This window comes from Hippocampus zosterae, chromosome 1 (assembly GCF_025434085.1).
Source record: "Hippocampus zosterae strain Florida chromosome 1, ASM2543408v3, whole genome shotgun sequence".
In the NCBI taxonomy this organism is placed as follows: Eukaryota; Metazoa; Chordata; class Actinopteri; order Syngnathiformes; family Syngnathidae; genus Hippocampus; species Hippocampus zosterae.
In genome coordinates this window covers 11,276,527-11,300,382 of record NC_067451.1, presented here as the reverse complement: position 1 = coordinate 11,300,382, position 23,856 = coordinate 11,276,527, and the positions used below count along the sequence as shown (strand labels likewise).

At 40.5% G+C, this 23,856-nt stretch overlaps 3 protein-coding genes across 7 annotated transcripts in view; all 3 read left to right on the top strand.

Moving 5' to 3' along the window:
- slit3 (slit homolog 3 (Drosophila)) overlaps window positions 1-14,046 on the top strand; it is a 242,678-nt gene extending 228,632 nt beyond the window's left edge. For all 4 annotated transcript variants that reach the window (XM_052086348.1, XM_052086267.1, XM_052086418.1 and 1 more), the window contains 5 exons: window positions 7,518-7,672; window positions 7,861-8,012; window positions 8,539-8,696; window positions 9,138-9,343; window positions 10,122-14,046. In XM_052086348.1, coding sequence (XP_051942308.1) covers window positions 7,518-7,672; window positions 7,861-8,012; window positions 8,539-8,696; window positions 9,138-9,343; window positions 10,122-10,375 — 925 coding nt within the window. In that variant the 3' untranslated portion in view covers window positions 10,376-14,046. The remainder of the gene's footprint in view (window positions 1-7,517; window positions 7,673-7,860; window positions 8,013-8,538; window positions 8,697-9,137; window positions 9,344-10,121) is intronic.
- A 668-nt stretch (window positions 14,047-14,714) lies between these two features.
- Window positions 14,715-18,956, top strand: LOC127592453 (uncharacterized). The gene is made up of 5 exons (XM_052053255.1): window positions 14,715-14,993; window positions 15,777-16,115; window positions 17,825-17,941; window positions 18,516-18,574; window positions 18,642-18,956. Exons 1-5 carry the CDS (start codon window positions 14,942-14,944, stop codon window positions 18,768-18,770), a joined length of 696 nt encoding a protein of 231 aa, XP_051909215.1. The 5' UTR covers window positions 14,715-14,941; the 3' UTR covers window positions 18,771-18,956.
- Window positions 18,957-20,859: 1,903 nt separating this feature from the next.
- On the top strand, window positions 20,860-23,573 carry LOC127591208 (uncharacterized). 2 transcript variants are annotated; one of them, XM_052051151.1, is made up of 4 exons: window positions 20,860-21,050; window positions 22,085-22,650; window positions 23,084-23,127; window positions 23,202-23,573. In XM_052051151.1, exons 1-4 carry the CDS (start codon window positions 20,860-20,862, stop codon window positions 23,358-23,360), a joined length of 960 nt encoding a protein of 319 aa, XP_051907111.1. In that variant the 3' UTR covers window positions 23,361-23,573. The 2 variants fall into 2 exon arrangements, with proteins under 2 accessions (XP_051907111.1, XP_051907199.1); XM_052051239.1 differs by lacking the exon at window positions 20,860-21,050 and having other exon boundaries at window positions 21,536-22,650.
- Window positions 23,574-23,856: the final 283 nt, after the last annotated feature.

Sequence of the window (23,856 nt, the reverse complement as noted above, 5' to 3'; positions counted from 1 at the left end):
ACAAGGGGCTCCAATGCAGACTTTGGCTGACAAAACTTGGAGTCATTTCATCTGGCTTGTAAACGGATGTAAACAAGCGCTCGGCTTTTACACTCATAACAGACGACCATGTCATCAAATGAAAGCATGTCTGTGGAGTAGTTGGGCAAATCTGAGAGGATGATGTCTTCCTTCATTAAATCGAAATGTATCAACACCGCAATACACGATTGAAGGTTGTTGTTGTTGAACTTTATCTGTTGCTAAACTCCCGGCTGTCATTGAAATCTGTAATTTGGATCATACCTACAGTCCAGAATCATATTCCTGCCCCACCCCCCGCCCCCCAAAAAAGGCACTTCTCTTAAAGGCACATCAAACACAGACTCCACAATATAACATGCACAGGATTGGCTCTATATTTTTTAAACTTTTTTTTTTAATGCGTGTTCAAATAAAATCATGAAAACAAAGAAGTGATTGTCTGGTCAAAACAATTGAGGAAAATTCATCCAAATGCTTCCACTCGCTTTGTGTCAGATTAAATTGTTTATGCGAAGTTGTGTGTGTGCAGCTTCATTTGTACTTCTATTTTTATTTATTTATTTATTTGCTAAATTTTTAGAGCTTCTTCTTTGTGTTCGTTGAGTGCAGGATTAAAAAAAAGTTCACAAAATATTTTCTACTAAAGTCAAATAAACTAAAACGGTTCATCCCTGCAAATTTGGACTACGTATACATTACAAAATATTTTGTTCATTTAATATACTAAAACTTCGACATTATATTACAAGCAACAATTAAAACAAATGTGAGAACTGTTAGGTTAATGCGTGTAATCTGATGCTAAGAACACATCAGGAACAGGAAGACTCAGGAGGCAGGCATGGTTGTCTTTCTTGCAAGGAGAGGGCGCTAAAACATGTCTCGGTTTACAATCTCAGAGCAGCTCTCCAGCTGGCTCTGCAATGTAAACCGTTACAGGTTCCGGGGCAACTCTGAAGAGAGCGCTTTTGTCTCCTTGCATTTATTGGAAGGATTTCCCTGATACATGATCTTCTAACGGGTGTGGGGAGTATTTTCACATTCCGCAACAGTTTCAGTAGAGCAGAGTTTCAATAAGAACACACAGTTCATTCCTGAGATGGCGTCAAACGGCTCCTACTGGATGTCGATGGTCCACGAACACAGCTTGCAATGTCCCTCTCATGGTGTCCTGGGCTGATGTTATCTTCTCACAGGCAACAGTTAATTTGACCAGAAGCTATTCACTTAACAATAAGATATTGTATTAAAAGCTAGAACAGGAGCAGCCTGAGCTTTCTCTGTTCGACGAGTCTACCATTATCAACCTACTCCATTGTCTATTAGGTATTTGCGAGGTTTCACTCTGAAATAATTTTTAAAGTTACACAGAGAGTAAATATGGGATATCAGAACTATATTTATTCCAACAAGAACTGTTTGAAAAAAAAAATTTCATTGGATCTTAAAATGTCAATTGCATTCAAGGTTTTTATTTTACATTATTCGATTTTTTTTTTCGTGGTCCAATCATTGGAAATGAATATTGGCCCAAAGACATGGACATTCCTTGAACATTCTCGGTTTAAAACATTCAAAGGCAGTCCAAATATTCAGATGGCCAAACCTTTGATTCGTGTCCTCGGAAAACAGGGTGCTGCTCATTCGTGAAAACGCTGCATCAAAGGGTCACCAGTGTGACTTTTCGACAAAACCGACTTGAATGACAAGAGGAGTGGGAAAAAAACCTAAAAGAAAAGAGCAAAGCAGCTGTGCAGTCTCGGCAGCAACTAATTGAGGTTACCATGGCAATAAGACTGGCTTCCATGTCTGCTCCATGTCACTGTAATCAGCTCGGGCTGCTCTCACACACACACACACACACGCTGACTCACTTGTTTGGACAGTCAAACAAGCATTTCATGAAATCCAGCTATTTATTCATATATAATCAACAAATCCATTCTCGGAAAACAACAGTGCCACCTAATTTGATTGAACAGTTTGTAAGTGGACCTAATCCAAATATATATTTTATGAGGCCTTAATAAAAGTCAATTACTTGTAATTGCATCCGGCCTGCGTGTAATTTGTTTATGGTTTTAAGAAAGTAAATTCTCCTGCCCCCCCCCTACCCCCATATGTGTGGATGTGTTTGTGAAGTGTGCATGATTTTTTGCTAAATTATCTAACGAGCTGCCTTTAATTGACTTACACAACCAATAGGGGGTGATCTGAGGTAGAAATCAACACGTGGCACCCATCCACACGCACGAAATTTACATTGAACAAGTCCAGTTTGAAAATGGCTTGTGCTCTTCTGCCACCCGGTGGAGTTTTGATTTGAAGCCTCTCTGGGAGATTCTAAAGGAGCAACCGACAAGTCTGGCCTGCAATATTTGTGGAATTACTTCAGCATTGTTGATTTTTAACGATAGTGAATGGAATAGTTAACATTATTATTTTGAAATGTTTTTTTTTTCATTTCTATTCAATGAAATGGATGACATTTTTGTTGATTTATTGGAAATGAAATGAAAATATTAGTAATATAAACAATTTTACAGAAACCTTTTTCTAATTGTTTTCCAGAACAAAAAAAAAAAGATTACACATGATAAGAATTTTGTTATTATAAGTAACTTATTAAATAGTTGGTTGCTGTTATTTATTGATAAAAATTAAACTAATCTTTTGGTGAGATAAACTATTCTATGGATAGATTTAACATTTTCTTTAGTTTCGTAAATATCCATATAAATAAAAATATTCAGATTTTAAAAATCATGTTAATTAATAATTAGCAATAATGACAATGAATTCCAAATTAATGGATTATAGTCTCAGAATACAATACAATACATGCTGATTTATATAGCGCTTTCACAACAGCGGCAGCTGTAACAAAGCGCTTTACAAAACAGTTAACATAAAGTAAAATAATAAGCACAACACATAAAACACGGACAGTCGTGCAGTCCTAACCACTTTTCCGTCACACGCTTTGGTGTTTGAAGCGGTTTGAGATGAAAGAGGAGAGAATCAAAGTGTCCTTTAACCAGTGGATCTAAGACGTCATGCTCAAAATGTGCACAGTTCGGCTACAAGCTAAGTTTCAAAGTCAACAAGAAGCTGTAGCATGCATTGACGAAAAAAGAGATTGGTTCACTTCTCCTGTCCCATGGAAATCCATTTCAATTCCAAGCGGCGACTCACGGTTCCAAATACGCATCGGCGCTCTTCGCCAACGCTCCTCTCTCCTCATCCTCAACTTCAGCGGCCATCCATCCAGCCGCACCAACGCCAACTGTCCAACAGCGCTGACATAGCCACTGAACAAATCGGGGTTGTGAAAAATGCTGCCCATTACTGGCGCAAAAAACACAAGCGCCCCAGGTCTGTCCAGCACCGACAGTCAATGGCGCCGACATTCCTCCCAATCAAAATCTGTGCTGGTACAGGCGTGCTGCCGAGAAGGCGCAACCACCAAGCACAGATACTGCTCCTTTGACGAATGTCGTGGCCAAAAAGCGCTGAAAACAGTCCATATCAGGTCCACACAATGAAACAACAAACAACATGTGACAAAACAAAAGACAAAAACAGCAAAAAAGAACAAAAAAGCAAGGCTCTTGAAGAGCACTTGCCAAAGGAAGGAAGGAAAAGATGAAATATAATTATGCTAATAATAGGTCATTAACGCTATTTAATTAAATATTGGTCAATGATCTCAAATTAAAACAAATATGAATTTTTGGCATTTAAAAAAAGAAAATTATATTTTAAAATAAATATGAAATGATTTCACTGTTACATTGTACACGTTATATTCATTCATTCATTCATCTTCCCAACCGCTTGATCCTCACTTAGGGTCACGGGGGGTGCTGGAGCCTATCCCAGCTGTCTCCGGGCAGTAGGCGGGGGACACCGTGAATCGGTTGCCAGCCAATCGTAGGGCACACAGAGACGTTATATTGACATTATTTTATTAAAATATTATTCATTCTAAATAAGATCTAAACATTATTAAAAAATGTATCTTTTTTTCCCCAAACAATCATACATTACATACATTTTCAAAAAGGAAACATTTACCTCATGTAAAAATGATCTCACTCATGTGTCTGTTTTTAACACATATATGGCCCTTGAGCACAAGCTTGCCTGACTGTTTCCAAACTGAATTATGAGTACAAAATTATGATTATTTTTAAATGCTTTTACGGCAATTGCATTGGAAAGATGATCACATCAATTCGCTTTGAAAACAGTCGACGGAGAGCAAAAGCCAAAGAGACGAGTGAGGTCTTCAAGGCCATCACTGTGCCTGGATGGGACTGTTATTAAATTACATGGCGGCTAATAGAAACCACGAACGCGTCTGCTTTGGCTCTCGGCAAACCAGTAAAACGCGCCACTAGGTTGATGTAAAACTTTTTTTTCTTTCTTTCTTTCTCCAAAGCAGGAAGTCATCTGTCATTGTTGATGTAACGCATGAATGTCTCCATAATCCAAGTAACACCTTGAACCAATTATCTGCACTTTATGTATGAGGATAAATTGGGGAAAATGGGTTTAAACCTGTGTTTGCATTGCGGTTAACGTGGGTCGAGATGGTGATGTGTACATGGGTGTATTGGGAGAGGGAGGGGGGGAGCCGGAGACAAGAATAACATAGTCTGTGTCAGAACTATTTTTGCCAGGTTTTGTAGTTTGTTTAACTTTTCCAACACTGACACAAGTATGTGCTTGATATGGGCGCTTTTACGCCACAACCCTTTTAGTCCTGTGGTTTATTTGTTGGGTTTGAATAAAGTAATCCAACGACAATGTGGACCAAATCAATCCAAGCGCTAGCTGACTGTGGGACACTGGATCGGTCGCCAGCCAATTGCAGGACACACATATATAGGGCACGTATAGACAAACAAGCAATTACAGAATGTTGAATCTTAAATATGGGGTTGCAGGTTTACGTCAGCTAGCTTTTGTCATCAAGGATAAACAATATATGTCCTTGTTGGTATTAGCAGTCAACATGTGTTGCTCCACTGTTTGTGCACAAATATCAATTGGGAGCTGCATGGCTCAGTGGTAGAGAGGTCATCAACCCAGAGTTTGGGTGTTCAATCGCCAGCTGTTGCAACCTTGTCGAAGTGTCCAAGATACTGAACCCCCAGGTGTTCCTGATGCAGTGTCATCACTCGGTAAATGAGGAAACAGTGTCAAGCGCTTTGAATATCAAATGTAGAAAAGTGCTTTGTAAGTGATTGCCCATTTACAGTTGCTTGAAGGATTCTAAAAGCACAAATATCCACGCTAACTGTTAGCATGTCAATTGCATTTTCCATTACTATATATGTTAGCATGAAGCTAGCGGGCGATTGTTATGGCACTGTTGTTTGGAGCACAAATATCACTTAAAGGGTTCAAAAACTGCAAATATCGATGCTAACCATGAACATGTCAATGGCATTTTCCATTATATGTCAACATTAAGATAGCGGGCCAATCTTGAGGCAATTTGTGAAATGAAACGTTTGCTAAAAGGGTTTTAAAATTGCAACATTTCAATGGCATATTCTGTTATATGTTCGCATTAATCGATAAGGCCATTCATGTTTGGTGCACATCCATCTTTTGCTAAAAAGGTTCTAAATCAGCAAATATTTATGCTAACTGTTATCATGTCACTGACGTTTTCCATTATGTGTTGGCATTAAGATAGCTGGTTCTTCTTAAGGCAATGTTTGATGGTGGGTGTTCATCTAATGTTTCTGCCTTTGTGATCCTAAATGAATCATTTGCATGAAAATGTTCTATCCTTCCATCCATTTTCTCTACCTGAAAAGTTTGGTAGATTTTGGACTTGTCACCAGCCAATCACAAGGCATGCATTTATACTTACCATTTATTTTATAGTGTAGCTACTACGTATGTTTTGGGACTATGCTCGGAAGTCTGATATCCGACCAGTAAGACACCATGCAATTAAAGGCAATTATGGCATATCCTTATATTATAAAGTTCTGCCAATCTAAGCTGACTCGAGGCTCCCGAGCTACTTAGCTAACATAACAAAAGCACCATCCTCTATGTTGGAGAGACGGTGTACCCATATATTTATCACATTTTCTTGTCCATCTCGTTTTTTGTTTTTTTTTCCTTTTTCAGGGTAAAACCGAAGCCCTGGTAGAGTTTATACCCATCATTTTCTTTCAACACCCCCCGCCCCTTTCTTCCTCTCAGCTGTGCCAAACCACTGTCTCTCTGGCTGGCTGTCACCACTCCAGCTAAAACCACTTAGCGGGGGGAACCTCAACTCTTCACACAGACGGGGTGCAAAAGGTCATCGACTTTATTCCATACAATGCCGCACGCTACTCAAAATTATAAAGTGTCGGTTTAAAGTTTGACTAAACGTTGTCTAAAGTTGACTAAAAGTTACGACTTAGCTTCATCAATGATGCTTCATCAGATAAAGTCGAGATAAAGGTCTACGCCCCTTTTAAATGCCAGGTTTCCGTGGCATAAAAAAAGACCAACGTAAATCATTTAAAAAATCTTGACAAAAAAAACAAAGAGAAAGCTCTGAGAAGGGAAGTCAAAACAAACAACTGTGATAATGTGCTTGTGTTCAAAACTAATCAATCACATTCAAATGTATGTTAAATGGAAGTCAGCACACACCTGCAAACCTTCAAAGGGCCATTATTTAAAATCCAAATAAATGTTCTAGTAGGATATGCCGGACATTTTTCTTTCTTGTAGGAGCATGAAGTTTATCGACTAGCCCTAACTGCTCTTTTGAACTGTTCATAATTCCCTAATGTCCCATTTCCACCGCATTCACTGTTCTTCACTTTCACAACCCCTCTTTTGTTTTCCATAGAGTTGTACTGGTCACATTGATAGAGGAAAACGTTTTTAAATACATTTTCCAGTAATCAGGTTTCTCTCACTTTTATTAGAAGATGGAGAAGTAAAAACAATGCTCAAATTCATGGGGTGGAGGAGTTGGATGGGTGCACGGCAGCAGAACAAGCCAAACAGATTTTCCATAAAATATTGGTTTGGTGCCATCTGGTGGCAACTCCATGCCAATGTTGAATTGAGGGAGGAGCTTTTAGTCATGCCGTAGCCTTGTCTATTTTGAAAAAAAAAGGGGCTTTGTCACAATTTTGTGACATCTTCAGGCAATTACGAACTTTTTGGCATGGGCATTAATTACCGTTTAGGGACAAGGACCGAGTCCTACCTGGCTTAACTATACTGTACTTCACATCCAGGGCTTTGATTTTGATTTTGTCAGTCTTTTCTTGCTTCTTTTTTTATTTCACTTGGTGTTTGATTTGCAAACAAAACAAAGAGTAAATGCTCAACCTGAAAATGTTTAGCATATGTTTTATGCCTGTCAATTGACTCCTATGTGGTATAGAATTCGGCGGTAATTTGTGATAACTGGTACCAAACTGAAGCCCCCTCTTCTGTCTTTTGTGTACATGTAACAGTGTTGAGTCTGTCAACGACGGACTTTTCCACACCGTGGAGCTGTTGATTCAGAACCATTCCCTCAGCCTGGTGGTGGACAATGGCGCCCCCAAGAGCCTGGGCAAGCTAGCGCGCCAACCATCCGTCGACCACAACACGCAGCTTTACATCGGAGGTACTCACACACATGCACATCAAAGACATTTGCATCAGGGCACATCTGAATGTCTGTTTGCCGAGACGTCCGCCACTCGTGCACTGAGCCACAACAAACACACACTTCTGACAAAGTGGCAAGGTGTCCTCAAAAAGTGATTCTTTGCTTCCTCTCGGTCTCACCACACCGTGTCTTCTGTTGTCCAGGCGTGCCCTACCAGGTGCTGGCCACGGGCCTTCAGACCAGTCCAGAACGCTCGCCTCAGTTCTTCAACGGCTGCATCCACAATGTCCAAATTAACGGGGAAGCGCAGGACCTGAGCTACCGAGCTACAGGAGGGCGACCTGTGGAGGGCAAGGTATCATTATTATAATGACCCTTATGTAACGGTTCATATTTCATTCCCACGCTATATCAATCTGATTTTTAGGGAGCACCACATTTTGCCATTTTAATATTCATTGTGAGAAAAGAATAGAGTGGACATAAAAAGTCGACACACACCTTTTCGAATGACAGGTTTTTGTGATATTCTTTGCACTGTTTTTATGGTGATGAAAAGTGTTGCGTTTACAGCAAACACACCTTTTGAAGTGATGGCCAAAAAGTTCAACAATGCTTTCATCGGACCAGAACACATTTTTCCAAATGTGCGTGAAAGATTATTATTATGGTCCGGTTAAGAGAACATTTCAAGAGAGATGTCATCGTTTGCCTAAAAAACATCTTCCAGAAAACCAAAGAAATGTCAGAAAAAGCCAACCAAAACATCAGAATTTTATTTGGAGTTAGAAGTTTTTTAATCGTGGCAGGAGTATGTGTTTTGGTCCTTTCCCCCTGGTGTAAATAAACACTGACAGTAGATCATCTTCTCCTGCTCACAGGGCGATGGCGTCCTTGTGGGCTGTCACTCATGCAGCGTGTGTGCGCAAGGAACGTGCAGAGAGGGTGGCGAGATGGGTGTCACCTGTCAGTGCCCGCCTGGACGCAGCGGGACATTGTGCGAACAGGCCACAGCGCCAAATCCCTGTCAGGGCAGCAGGTGGGGACAAAACAATATGCAATCCATCCCTCCATCCATTTTCGGTGTCTCTTTAAAACACTTACTATGCTACTATCAAAACTAACAGTAGGGTGGCCATGTTTCATTTGCATATTTCCCTAAGCTGGGATTCAAACCCAGAATCGCCACTGTGGGACAGATGCCTGTTACCGTGCCGCAGATGTGTTTTCAAATGAAGTTTGCCTTTTGATTAACACGCCGCTCTTTTGACGGCGTCAGCATTGACCTTGAAATTTGTCAACCGCACATTTAGTTCCAACATTCTTTTGGTTTACAAAATGGCTGCAGACTCTTTTTCTTTTCGAGGGGGGAGTTATGCAGTTTGACTCATCATTTAATTACAGGAGTTGTTCCCAAGTGTGTAGTCGACGAGTCTTTTATCATCCTCCCGTCTCTCTTTCTCCAATTCTATCTCCTCAGATGTGTTCACGGTTTATGTGTGCCCAAGGGGTCATCCTACAGTTGCAAATGCAGCGAGGGCTACCAGGGCCAGTTCTGCGAGCGGCAGCAAGTGCCCACGGCCTGCAGGGGGCAGCGCTGCGGGCACGGCGAGTGCAGAGTGTCCGAGGGTGGGGAGCCCGTCTGCAATTGTCTGCCTGGCTACGCTGGACCCACATGTGACACTGGTAAGCCTCAGCACGCCCAAATGGGGTCGGACAGTGACAATTTGGCAGTAGGATTGATTAATCTGTGCAGTATTATGTCGATTAATGGATGATTCGGGAAAAACATGCAAGATTAAAGTTTTTCTACCAAAACAGGACATTGTTTCAAGGCAAGACATTTTTATTTATGTATCACATTTAATACACAAGGCAACTAACTCAATGTGCTTCACACAGGCAAACGCACACATTTACAAACAGCCAAAGAGAAAAGGCAAAGAAAATAGAACAAAAAACGATTACTGAAAAGGTGAATTTTAAACAGGTTTACTACATATTAAGAATTAAGATATAAAGGCTTTTAAAAGCAAAACTCAAGAAATAAACAGTGGCTTTCTGAAACCTTTTCAACCTGGATGTAAAAGCATTTACACCCGTGGCTGACATCACTTCTGTTGGCAACTTAACCATTTGTGTGCAGCATAACAGCTACATGCTGCTTCACCTTGTTTGCTTTGAAATCTAATTGACTAAATCGAAATCGAATTGAAGTTTGTGGACCTCACAGCCTGACTGGATTTAATGTATTCAGGACCCAAAAATGTTGATGATCTGATGAAGACAATCAACCAGTATGAGTTTCAACTGATAATACGCAAAGAAGTTCAAGTGTGTTTGTGTCATTTTGTCATCATAACAAAGTCATTTGGGATCGGCTCCAGCCAGAGAGAGCAACCGTAGTGGAGGAATAACTTTGCCGACCACATCTGTCATGTGCTCCTCATGTCCTTTGCTCCAGACTTGACGTGTCAAGGTGAGATGGTGCGAGAGCAGTTGAAGCGCCACCAAGCCATGCGGACTTGCACGTCCACCAGCAAGATCCCGCGCATGGACTGCCCCCGATCGTGCCAGATGGCGGCGCCGCCCGGCATCTGCTGCGGCGTCAGCAAGACCCGCCAGAGGAAGGTGGTGTTCCGCTGCACCGACGGCACCTCATACTCCGAGGAGATGGAGACGGCTCTGGAGTGCGGCTGCGCCAGGTGCCCGTTGTAACGGCGCCCCCGCTCCACCCCGCACCCCCTCCCCCACACCCGTCTTGTGAATTTGGCACCGCCATTAACACAATATGCGTTTTGTTTACACATCCCGTTCGACGGCCGCCAGTTTGCTGCAGGAGAAACCACAATGGGGACACCATGTGTGTACGTGTGTGTTTTAGAGAGCGCTTGCGTGTGTGTGCGTGCGTGCGTGTGCGTGTGAGTGTGTGTGCGCGTGCAGAGAGAAATATATTGTAAGATACAAGTGAGGAGGAAAAAAAAAAGCATAGAACTTATTTTTATTATGAATTTTCTTCTTCTAAAAGATGATAAGGACTGATTAGTTGTTTTTTTTTATTAATGTTGATTATACGTGTTACATAGGATATTATTTTGTACTTTGTAAGAACACAAAAAAAAACTACATTTCGGAATAGAGTAACAAAAGTGTAAGAAATTATATATATGTATAAATCTATATAGAATTTATACCCTAATCCAATTAATTGTGTATTTAGTGTATTTGCATGATCTTTGGACACTTTGTTGTGGAAAATGAAAGTTCACTCACTCCTTTTTGGCCTAAAAAGGGAACCGTACGTGCCTAGCTTGAAAAACAAAAACACGGAAATCAACTTCACCTTTGAAACCCTTGTGCTCCGAGATTATTTTTTTAAGCAATGTTCATCTCGACTTCCACTCTTTGTACACAAAACTCGGGCAGGGGTGGAAATCCAAAATGCAAATAAAACCTCAGTGGCTTAAAAGTGCCCCAACATCCCCTCCATCCCCAAAACCAAAACCCTCTGAGTCTAGGTCCATAAGTCAAAAATCTTCATGTTATCATCGTTTGTCTTCACACATTTTTCCTCGTTATGTGGCTTTTTTTGTGTGTAATTTCTTCAGGCCTCTGATTGGCTGGAACCAAAGCCATTCGACTCAGGGTTTACCATGTAGCTCCACCTTACCAGCAGGGAACTCACATGCCCATTCAAAATATTTTACCAGATTTTTTAAATTGTGCGATACCCCACACATGGCCAAAAAATCTGTCATGTATGCAACTGTCATTTAAAATATTAACACATCTGTGTGCCTTAAAGCGGTCAGGTTCAACCTAAAACATCCGATGTTGATGATCTGATGATACCATTGAGGTATTTAACGTTTGGAAAATCAAGTTTGAAGTTGAATATGACAAGCAACCCAGATCTGAGCTGTATTTTTATAGTAGACGCAACAGCTTCTGGTTAATCGAAAGTAGTCTATTTCAATTCTTCCAGTTGATTCAAGAACATCCAAAATCAGATCAAATCTGTAGCATTTGAAGAACATACACACAATTGCGCCTATCTGATACCCTAAGTGCAGAACCAAGACTGACCTGTGAGAGGCAGCATGGTGCTATACAACATCCAGATGGCAGGAAAATACAAAGAAGAAACTAGAAAGCCCTTGGCTTACTTTTTGCTTAACTTGATTTTGTGATTTCTGATTGATTTGCGATTGACCAAATCGATTTATTAAGAAGCTAATCAGCTCAGCGTTACCTTTAACGCCAACCCATAATTGCTGAACTTGTGCCTGATTGTCGGTGTGTGTTTGTGTATTCCACTTAAGTGTGTTTTGACAAAAACTCGAGTTGATTTTGAATGGACCACGACTATTTGGTTTCATTGGACATTGCCCAAATAATTGGTTGAGGGTTTGAGTGTGCTTACACTGCAAAAACTGGCCTTTCAAAAAATGAGAAAAATAATAGAAGAATTAGAACTGTAGTACTGAATTTTAACAAAATTGTACAATGGTACAATTCAGAGTGTCCCATTAACCCACCACGCATGTTTTTGGAATGTGGGAGGAAACCGAAGTCCCCAAGCGGGCATGGGGAGAACATGTAAACTCCACACAGGAAGGCCGGAACCATAATTGAGACTAGCTTACAACTAGTGTCTTTATACAACCAACTCATAATCAGTAATACATTTTCAGTTACAACTTAAAATGGCATCAAATTTTTCAAGAAGCAACTTGCTGTAGCAAGTGATACGTTTTTATACACAAACTGTTTTATAAGAAAAAATACCCCCCAATGCATATTTTGCTTTTAAGATTTTTAACCCCTATAATTTTTGCAGTGTAAGTGCACCTGCTGAAAATGTTTGTCTTGGTCCCAGCTCTTGATTCTCTTTTCTTTACTTTTGAGTTGGTAAATAAAAAGGGACAGCAGTAAACAACGTTCAATATGTCTGTTCTATAAACAAAACAGGAACGTTAGCACCGGTGCTAACGCTAACATGACCTTTAAAGCTTACCAGGTTGGTCCACTGAGCATATTACAGACCACATGGAAAAGAAAAATAAAAAGCAGGTGATCTGAGTACACCATGGCAACGACAGAGATCCTCTTCTCCTGAGCCAGTGCGTCAAATGTTAATGCCGCTTTTAATGCTTAGTTATTTTAAGCTCACTTGTTACATGTGCTGCTTGTTTTTGTGCCAAAGTTTGCTGGATGTACCTTTGAATGCAAAATAAGTTGGTGTGGTCAGAATTCATAACGCTGCTGTGACCCAATGTTGAATGGACGCACAGAGGTCAACAAAGTCAAAAGTAGTGCCTTGATTTTAAAAGATGTCTCGGAAATAAAATGTTGTCCTAAAGTGATTTATTAATTAAACTCCACAACTCGGGGGAGAAGAAAAAGTCAGTCATTGTCATGCAGCAACAGCAACACATTGCAGAAAAGGAAACTGCATCACCCACCACAGAAAAAGCCGCTTGCTGTTGTTCTTCATATGTGATGCATTCACAAATGCCTCATCTAAGCGCTCTTGCGCGACTATTAAAAGCATAGCAAGGCACGAAAAGGTAAAACACTACTAGGCTTGCAAAGGGAAGGAACATTTTTAGTACATTTCCATGGAAGACTTTTGAAAAAGTTCTCGATCAAGAATAGATGCTAACATTTAATGTGGCCTTCAACAAATATTTTCTTCATTCAATTATTTCATTGAAGAAAAACAAGTTCAACATTACTCTAAACGGAATGACACATTTAAAACCACCCAACTTTGCCTTGGGGTTGTTACTAGCATAATGCTAATGGAGAGTGCAAAATGCCCTGCACGAGCTAATGAAACAACATAAACCGTGGAACAACATGTAGATACACAATATGACAATACTCACAGGCATACATTCTTTATCCCCCTGCTAAAATGACTAAAAGTGCATTTTACTAGAATATAATGAAATTATTATTCTACATGTAAGTCTTTAGTTCACAACCAACTGGTGGCCATAACGCGTACCCCAGGAGATGCATGTTGTGAGGCCCATGGCAATGTTCCGATTTTGAAAATTCCTGGAATTTTGCAACCCTAAACACTACTGTATTCAACTTTAACGTACTCACTTTACACATTTGCAAAAGTGTCCATCGACAGTATTATCTCCAATTCAGCTACTTTTCCTGATGTCACGGCTCACCTCTTTGTGTGACAATTCACGCTTGTCATTTTCGCTCACAACCCCTCGACCCTTTGAAGGTTTCTTAGCTCGTCAATGTGAAGACAGAAGACAAAATCATTTCAATCCAAAAACTTCAATGTTCTCCAGGTTGAAAACACAAAAGTGATTGATGATGCAGATGTTGAATGTTAAAAATTAAACTACCATTGAAACTTTCTCTGTCTGACTTCCTTATTACTTATTACTTATTACTGATTCGTCTTACTGTTTATTGTATATGTTAAATCGCTCCATGTACAGCACTTTGTATGCAGCGATGGCTGTTTGAAAGTGCTCTATAAATACTGTTGACTTGACTTGACTTAATGTCCCTGAATGCATCACCGCCGCCATTTGTGTTTCTATTTGTAAATCTTACAAGTCATAAAACATTTACCGGTGCTCTTTCAAAATGACCTTTGAAATTATATGGCTTGTATGTGATAAGATTTTGAAAAAAATATATGTGCAATGAAGACCCCTGTGTTCTCTAATGACCCAGCTAACTTAGCTCCTCCCTGACAAAGATCCGAGTCGCTTTGCGATTGACCACAACAACAACACTAAATGGACACCAAATACTGGTACCACTCTCCTATTAGCGTTGCCACCATCATGCGGCATGTTTGTTAATTGCAGAAAGACCCCAGTTTCAACAATTGTCACGCAATTTGATAAATATACTTACAATGGCCATTAACATATATTAAAAAATAAAATAAAAAATAAAAAGTGTATTTATTTGGAGGATGCGGGGGAGGGACAAATGTCTTTACTGTTATTCATAAAATTATTATGAAAAATGACATACACATACAAACACACAACGGGAATGAAGCTAGACTGATAAAGGGCAAAAGTGCAAAATGCCTTGGAAACTTACCTTTAAAGTGGGCATTTACAAAAAAAAAAGGCTAAGTACACTCAGCGGTTGGCTTTGAATTTTGACTTTCCATTCAAACTGACCTGAAAAGCTTGTCAACTTCATACAAGAACGACATGACAGGAAACGTTCGGTCAAAGTCGGTGGCGCGTTTTTGCACTCTTCACGGCCTCTTTTCTCCACTCAGAAATGATTGCGAGGATTTTTTTCTGGATGTTGCTGATGCTTCTTCAACAAAGACGTATGTTCTGTTCTAACTCTTTTTAAGAATCAGTTCTCGTTGGTGAATTGTAGGAAGAAATTATACCCTGGTATTGCGGCTACAGTGTTGCAACACAACTGAATTCCAGTCAACCGCTGTTCTTTACATATGTTTTTTTCCGTAGCGCCTCTTAACTCTTTGCTGAAAAAACTAAAAGATTCTGATTCGGTTCATGCTCAAAGGCCAAAGCCCTGGCTAACAAGAAAGTTGCAATTTTGTTAGCAAGTGTGTAGAAGTACTGGTGTTGAATACTTTAACGGGAAGTAAAAGTACTGTACGGATACTTGTCCAACAAAACGACTCGAAATAAAAGTAGAAGCACTGAAACGGCTAGTTTGAACTATATTTTACAATATGCTAGCGCCATAGCATATTTGCATAAGTCTTTATTTTAGCTTTTTGGGAAAACAGAAGAAAAAAACAGCAAATTCATCAAGCAAGTTGACCTGGCTGACTTGACATTTTTTTAACCCAGCAGGCACATTATTCTTTTTTAGTGCTATATAAAAATGACATGGGCGATAATGCTATTAAGCGAATTATTTGCACCTTTTAGCTGACCAATGCGCCGTAGTCTAACGCTAACATACAGTGACACAGCAGTAAAGTTATGAATATGCTCTTTATCTGTTTGTTGAAAAAAATACTTCAAACCCATAAATATCTAACATTAGAGTAAGAAACAGTTTGTGCAGCATGTGCCACGCGTCACAGCACAAGGCGTTATTTTCTAATTGTTGCTCAGCATTCATTATTCCACAGGTGCCATGATGTCCAACTACACTCTTACGCAGTGGCCAGCAGAATTAGGCCCACTGCATCAAGGAGACCCGGTCCACCTTCTGTGCTCGGTGCTCTTTGACCAGAAGAACGACACGTGTGCAGGACGACACAGCGTGCACTGGCTGAGAGTCGGATCCCATTCGGGCCTCAGCCATGCCGATGGAAAGACAAATGAGGAATGCGATGAGATGAGTCCCAAACAATGCATCTACAAGTTCTTCATCAATGTCAGCGAGTCGGATGGCGCCACCTACTACTGCGCTCTACAGGTCTGTGGGAACTTCATGTTTGCAAATGGAACAAAACTGGACTTGCTTGGTAAGTACTCTTTACCCTTGGTAACTTTTGCGGGATATTAGATTGTCGAGCAGATGCACTGTGACTTAAGCTGTAACTTATTTTAACTGGTTTGTGAGTTGATGTTCGAATCACACATTTTTGGGGGATTTCGAGTTGATGAACCTCATATGGATAATGGATGGATGGATAGATACTATGGATTGATACTATAGCGGATGGATTGTTGGATGGATGGAAGGTGAATAGAAACTGTAATTGGATGAATGGGCAAATAAATTGATGGATGGACAGATGAATGGATAAATGGAAAGATAGATACTATAGATTGATACTCTGGATGGATCAATGGTGAATAGATAGATACTGTATTTGGATGGATGGATACTGTAGCAGTATAGATGGATGAACCTTGGATGGATGGATGCTGGATAAATAGCTAGATACTATTGGACATATGGATGGAAGGTGGCTTGATAGGTAGATACTATGGATGGATGGACAGATTGATGGTTGGAGAACATGGCACCACAAGCAAATTTCACACAATTAGTGTTAATTTTGCAAGAATGAATTTGCAAATTGGTAGCCGGGGAATGGTGACGCGCAACTGTGACGCAAGGGAATACGCCGTCCAATGTTTTCATTCATCATCAGAATCGACCAGCCGTGCTTTGTTTGGTCCCTCACTTAGGATCTGTTTGCCATGGGTGACCATGCCAGGGGCATAAAGTCACAGACAACTTAGATCACACCTAGGGACAATTTATAGTGTTAAATCAGCCTGCCATGCATGTTTTTGGAATGTGGGAGGAAACCCGAGTACCCAGAGAAAACCCACTCAGTCACGGGGAAAACATGCAAACCCCCACACAGGAAGGCCGAGCTGGAATCGAACCCGGTACCTGTGCACTGTGAGGTTGACGCACTAACCACTTGAACACCGGGCCGCTGAGGTTAAATATATTTGAGAAAATACATTTGTAAATTTGCAAGAAGAAAGTTATAGCATTGTGAGAACAAAGTGATCATGTCCAAAAAGTCATGTGGGAAAAGTGATGCAGAAAAACAAAATGATGCGAGAACAAAAGTGATCAAGATAAGATTAGAAAACCTTTATTTGTCTCGCAATGGATAACTTTCCTATTTAGAGCAGTTAAAGTTATGAGTATTAGTCGAAGTAAAAATGTTACTTCATTTGAAGTATTAATATTTTCGTGAATTAATGTGACTTCAGATCAGACTTGTTTTTACAATACAATACAATTTGTGCTCATCAAAAAGATGAGTTCACAAAAGCTGTCTGTTACCCTTTAATTCAATACCCCAAGAACTAAACTGAGGCTCAGAGGGGATCGAGCCTTTTCTGTTGCTGGTCCATCTCTCTGGAATGACCTCCCACTGAACATTCGGCAAGCCTCCTCGCTGCCCATCTTTAAAGCCCTCCTCAAAACTCACTTGTATTCTTTGGCGTTTGACTCAGCATGACTTAGATTTGCTCTTGATTTTACTGCTTGGTGCTTTCTACCGCCTTATTACTTATTACTTATTACTGATTCGTCTTACTGTTTATTGTATATGTTAAATCGCTCCATGTACAGCACTTTGTATGCAGCGATGGCTGTTTGAAAGTGCTCTATAAATACTGTTGCTGTTGTTGTTGTTGTTTAATTCTACCGTTGTTTAGCGAGGACGCTCACGGGTCTCGCGTCTCCTTTTCATTTCATCAGAAAATGTGATGCCAGTGGACAATTCACACAAGGAAATTCTTCTATTTTCTTCCATCTTGGCCTTCAGTCTACTGGTCGTCGCCTTACTGATCAACATCATTATGAAAAAAGACACAGGTAATGGAAGGCTTGCGTTTGCCAACCCTCAGTGAGCCAAGGCATATTTTTTTGGACTGAGGAAAGCTCTTAACATCACACCACCAAACAAAAATGGCCGAAAAAGTAGTGCCTGGTATTGCTTACAGTAAATACATTGTAACTACTATACATAATGTCATATTTTTGTTTTAGGGGTCTCCTTTAAGGGGAGAGGCCAAGTGGGTAACATCAGGAGTAGTCTGCGTGTGAACATTTGGGCGTCCGTTGTGGTCGACAGCAGTTCCTTGCAAATTTTGACGATTCATACGGCTATTCATACATAATGCCCTGTGAGTTATTCATGACCAGTTCAGTGTGTAGTCCGCCTTTCACCCAAAGTCAGCTGGGATAGGGTCCAGCACTAGCGACCCTGTTCAGGATAACCGGTGTTGAAAATGGATGGTTATTCATATGTAAATAAATAACGTTCATATCGTATACGTGAAATTTCTCACAACCTAACATGTGGTTGACAATCTCGGTCATGTCAGTCATTGCCACGACCCCTTTTTCAAACTACATACAAATTAATTTTGACTTTTTACTTTTACAGCGGCTGTTTCAACACAAAGCAAGAACCCTGGCGATTATCAAGGATGGTCGACATTCAATGTTTGTATGCCTTCATAAAGTTGCATTTATTGTTTGAATTTGTTCACTCCTCGTCTTTTTCCTGCAGAGAGACGAAGACTCCCGCCTTAACTCAGCTGTGATTTTCACCGTGGTGGAAAGCAAAATGCTGGATACGGCAGAGAGACGGAAGCTGTGTTTGGGATTTGCACCAGCCGCTCCACGTACTGAAAGCTAACTCACTAGCGAGCTAATTGCGAGTTAGCAATCACGTTGTAATCGCATTTGATATTTCGCAACGAATTAAGTCAAAGAAAATAACTATTCCCTATTGTTATTACTTGCAGCTACAAATAGTTGCTTGAATCCTTGCATGGGAAAAATAAGGCACCTTGAATAAAATAATTTCTGGCAAATAATCCAATTAATCTATTGTATTGCTGTATGAATGAAAGATATATATTTTTAAAAATCCAAATACTTTCAGTTTGATTGTCATAATATACTGTATATACAAGATTAATGTATAGGTAAATAGCTAATTAGTGCAAAAAAAACCATCTAGAAAAGTCTACTTGCATTTCTCATTTCTTTTTTTTTGGCGATGTACAGTGAACCCTGCACCAAAATTTTGAAGTAAATTTTATCCATCCATCCATCCATCCATCCATCCAGTCCCGCTGATCCTAACTTGGGTCGCAGGTACAGAGGCACGGTATACCCTGAACTGGTCGCCAGCCAATCGCTGGTCACTTGTTGACCAGCCAGTCATTCATACTAACATTGAAACCAAATCATTTGAGAAAGATGACATTTGAAACGGAACCTCAAGTGTATTTTGCGTGCATTTGCACTGCTGCTGGAGATGTACCGGTATTTGAAGACTCTTCTTTTCTGACACGGCTGTTTTCAATGTTCGAAAGGAAGGATGTGGAAAATGTGTTGGTTTAAAGTACCAAACACAAACTTCTCTCTTTCACATTGTGGTGGGCCTTTGACCAATGATTCAGAATAGAATTGACAGGAAATGTGAGAGTAAGCTGAAGCTAGGAAGAAACTGGCCAAGACATCAGAATTTGTCTTTTGGTCTCATTTGGCATGTAACAGCACGTTGTCACCAAACTACTGAACACAAGTTGGCAACAAAACAACAACATGTCGCTGATGTGCTCTGACCGCATTGACATTTCTGTACCAACAGCCAGTCAGGAAATATGTGTTGCATCACATTCGGTCATCGGCGTGCTTTACATACTTCATACTATTTCACCTCAACTCATTCATCTGCCGCTGTGTCAATTAAAAGAAGAAGAAAAAACGGTGATCCTCTATCATGCATCATGAGGTGAAACAAAGTGAGAAAACAAAAGAGCTCACGAAGGGAGAGAAGTTTGAAGGGTTTCGACCAGCCAAGACCGTAGTGTAGGGTCCCGGATTTTGTGTTGCTGCGGCTGACTTGAAAAAGCAAAATAGTTGTAGATGTAGATGACCTCATCCCACAATTATTTCCGGGTTTTTTTTTCAGTTCCATAATATACAGTTGTTTGCTCTGTGCCTGTTGGTGAGTAAAAGGCTGTTTTACCTACGTTACTTTCTTTTTTTGTTAATTATTATTTTGGTTGCACGTGCCAGCCAGAGTTCTCGTTCTGTCTCCCTCATGTTAGTCCTGTCTGTGTTCCTCTGAACGGGTTGGAACTGGGAAGTCAATTCCTTGTGTCTCTTGCATACATGGCCAATAAATCTGATTCGGATTCTGATTGTGCAAACCACGCGTGTACCACATTGCGCATTGTATCAGCAATATTGAAATTAGAATGAATGAATAAATAAGAACTCTGTGGCTTGATTACCCAACAAACAAATTCCATATTTATGGTTTCATTTGGAAAATTGTGATGACTTGGAACCCCAAAAAATGAATGGTCGCCTGTTACAAATCGGTGGAGAAATAGTTTTAAAATCAGAGGCGAGTCAGTGCAGTTTGTGCAAATATGAATTGATGATTGTACTTAGAATCGAGTAATCTTACATTTGTTTTACAAGTGAGATTGGCAATAAAATTGTTTGCGATTTCTCAAGATAAAGAAAATTTGAAATGTTGATGTTTCTGCAAGTACCGGTAGCTTGAAGTGGGCGAACTTTCGCAGGCCATATGAACTGATGTGGTGGGCCAAAGGCTGCCCCCCGGGGTGCTTCGGTTGACGCTTGTGCAGTATAAAGCTCATGAAGGGGCGCCGCTGTGAGAACATCATGCAAATTTTGACTGGAAAGTTGTGGTGGACATATTTTCACTGGGGTTGAGCCGACACCTGAAACGGCCCAATCAGATGCCTGTGAAATGGTTTCCTCCCCTTTGGTGGAAATCGATTCAAGTCAATACACCAATGCTGTCGGGAGGGACTGCTGCTCACTTGCTGAAACGAATGCAAAATGCGGATGGCGCTTCATCTTCTTCTCTTGTTGATCCCATACGAAGGCAAGTCCGCGCTCAAACAAAATGGAGACGTACGTACGTACTCTTGTTCACATCTCCCTTTTTTGTGCATGTGTGTTTTGTTCCGTTCAGGATGCACGAGTGATCCCACCTTCAAAACAGAGAACGTTACAGTTGGACAAAATGTTTCCATGCGATGTCCCCGTGACAGTCTCCGTGCTGACTCTCTTATTTGGATTAGACATGTTTCCGGAGCTTTTCCTGAATTTTTAGCTCAAACCTCAATGTCTAATTTGCCAAAACGTCTACCTGAGGAGTCAAAAAGGGGAAATCGCATCACAGCAAGACAAGAGCCAGGATTGTTCATTCTGCACATTCATTCAGTGCAAAAAAGTGACATGGCAGTCTATTATTGTTTGGACCATGCACGATTTTCACATGAGATTACATTTCTGAATGGAATATTTCTGCAGGTCACAGGTAATTACGATGATCTGCAGGGTGTTTCAGAAATCTGTGTCACTTGACCTTCTCTGATACCTCTAAATTGTGGTCGCCCCCCCCCCAAAAAATAAAATAAAATCACACAAAAATCTAAATGGTCAACATGTGAGGCCTTGGTTGCACGGCAGACAAATGCTTGCCAATGACTGACCTTCAGGGGCTCCGCTGTAAGGTGTTTCGAACTGGTGGGCGCCCGGTTCTTTTTCAGCGCCACAAACACAGCTCCTCCTTAGATGTCGCATTCTATTTCTGTGTGGGCTCCATCTGTTGTGTGGTTGCTTTGAAAATTCGATGCAAAATCGCGTGTTGAGCCTTCTCCTTATCAGTAAATTAAATAGTAATGAAATCGGTGCAAACCGTGTACAGTATAACACAAAAATATATAAATATATAATTTTAAAAAAAATTGGTGGCCTGACAAAACCACCACAACAGAAAACGTGAAGATTTCACGTTTCAAGCAAAACCACTTTCATCCGGTACCTCTGCCAATTCCTCAGATGTGAGTTTTTGTAAAGTGGCAATCGACGTGTGAAAACACCCAGCATAAATTCTCTTTCGAGAAAAGAATTCAAGCCATGAGACTCAAAGCTAACTTTTTGTTTTTCAGAAACAAAACCTTCTATCGCTGAAGTCACCCAAGACTTGTGGTCTGACAGGAGCCGACCAAGACCGTCCATGACCTCACGGTGCTCGGTCATCTCCCGTTCGGAGAATAAATCATGCGCAGATGGACACAGAGTTTACTGGTTCAGTGCTGGAACAGAAAACGCAAATCCCAGCTTCGTTTACGCACATGAAGAATGCGAAAAAGAAAATGGATCCGTGCAGAAATGCGTTCACGCTTTCTCAAAGAACGTCAGCTCCTCAGATGCCGGAACCGACTCTTGTGCAGTGGCCGCGTGTGAGGAGATTTTCATGGGAAATGCCATCATCGAAGGTAAGTATGTTATCTTCAGTCGTGCCAGACTCCAAAAGTTCAAATCACTTGAATCGCTGTCATGTTGGTTGTGTTTTGTTTTTTTGTTTTGTTTTTTTAATCTTCATGATCCAGAAGGCAGCGGGTGTGATTTTCAAATGACCGTTATCTTTGTCTTGGAAGCTGCTTTGGCATTAAACGTCATCGTGTCGGCCTTTCTCATATACAAGATCAAGACAAAAACTTGTTTTTACTGTCAAGGTAAGAGAAAGCACACGTGAAGACTTGAAATGCAAAAGCCGATTAGCACCATTTAGACAAAAATAGAGCCACGCCCAATCCGAAATATGTACACACACACACACAAATATAAATCCATATTTTCTTTTTTAACCCTGGAGAACCCACAGGGTCAAATGTGGCCCCTATAAATTCTGCTACTCAAATGCTACCCTTAAATATTAACAAGGGTCAAATTTGGCCCTAATCCTAAATTAGGATTAAAGCATTAAATATTTGGAAAAATCATATATTTGGGTGTTCAGTGAACATACAGCAGTCATTTCATGTAAAATTGGATTCTCCAGTGTTAAATACCAGAAAAGTTATTTTTCACAACTCCAAAGCTCCGACCGGCTTCTGAATCCTGTTTAAGAACCGCTGCTTGATGGACTTTTTTTTTTTCACTGTTCAGCTTGTCAGCGAACCTATGACCAAACACGCAGTCGTATGCAGCAGGTCAGACAAAAAGTTCTCCACACGTTTGCTCCCTTTCCAATGTCTTCCATGACACCCGCGACTTGTTTTCGCAGAGAAACGAGGATTCTTTGGTTTACTCCGCGCCAACCATCTTCACCAGGAAAAGTGGCAAAGCGAGCCCAACAAGTATGAGAACCATGGAGGATTTTAGCACGTATACCGAGGTCTGTCTTAGGGAATCTAAACGAGACGAAAACGATGAAACTGCTTGAAAATCTTGAGCGTCAATGTGCTTTACATAATTCAAGATACAACATTAAAAGGCATTTATAGGCAAGAATTTAAGCCATTTAAAAGCAAAGCAAAAACGAAAATGTTGTTGACTCAAATTCAGTTCAGTCGATCTAATGAGAGAACGACATTATGCAGGTTCATAAATGCGGTGATAACGATGATTAGTTTTGGAAAAGTTACTTCACTGAGAAGCCCCATCCTCCCACCCTCTAAAAAACAAAAACAAAATTGTTTTCCAATATGTCAATGACTGATGATCATGACCAGTTTTTGTCGCTATCAATAATGAATGTAGAAATTTTTCTTGGCCAGTGAAAGCTTCAACGTGTGCTTTATGTGAAAATGATGACACGTTTATTGCTTCTGTTGTGTTTATTTCCAACATGTTTTGTCGCTGATCGCTGAAAAATAAAAAAATTAACTAAATGTAAATAGTGTTGTTCTAGTTTCAATCGTGGTGACGTATGCACATTC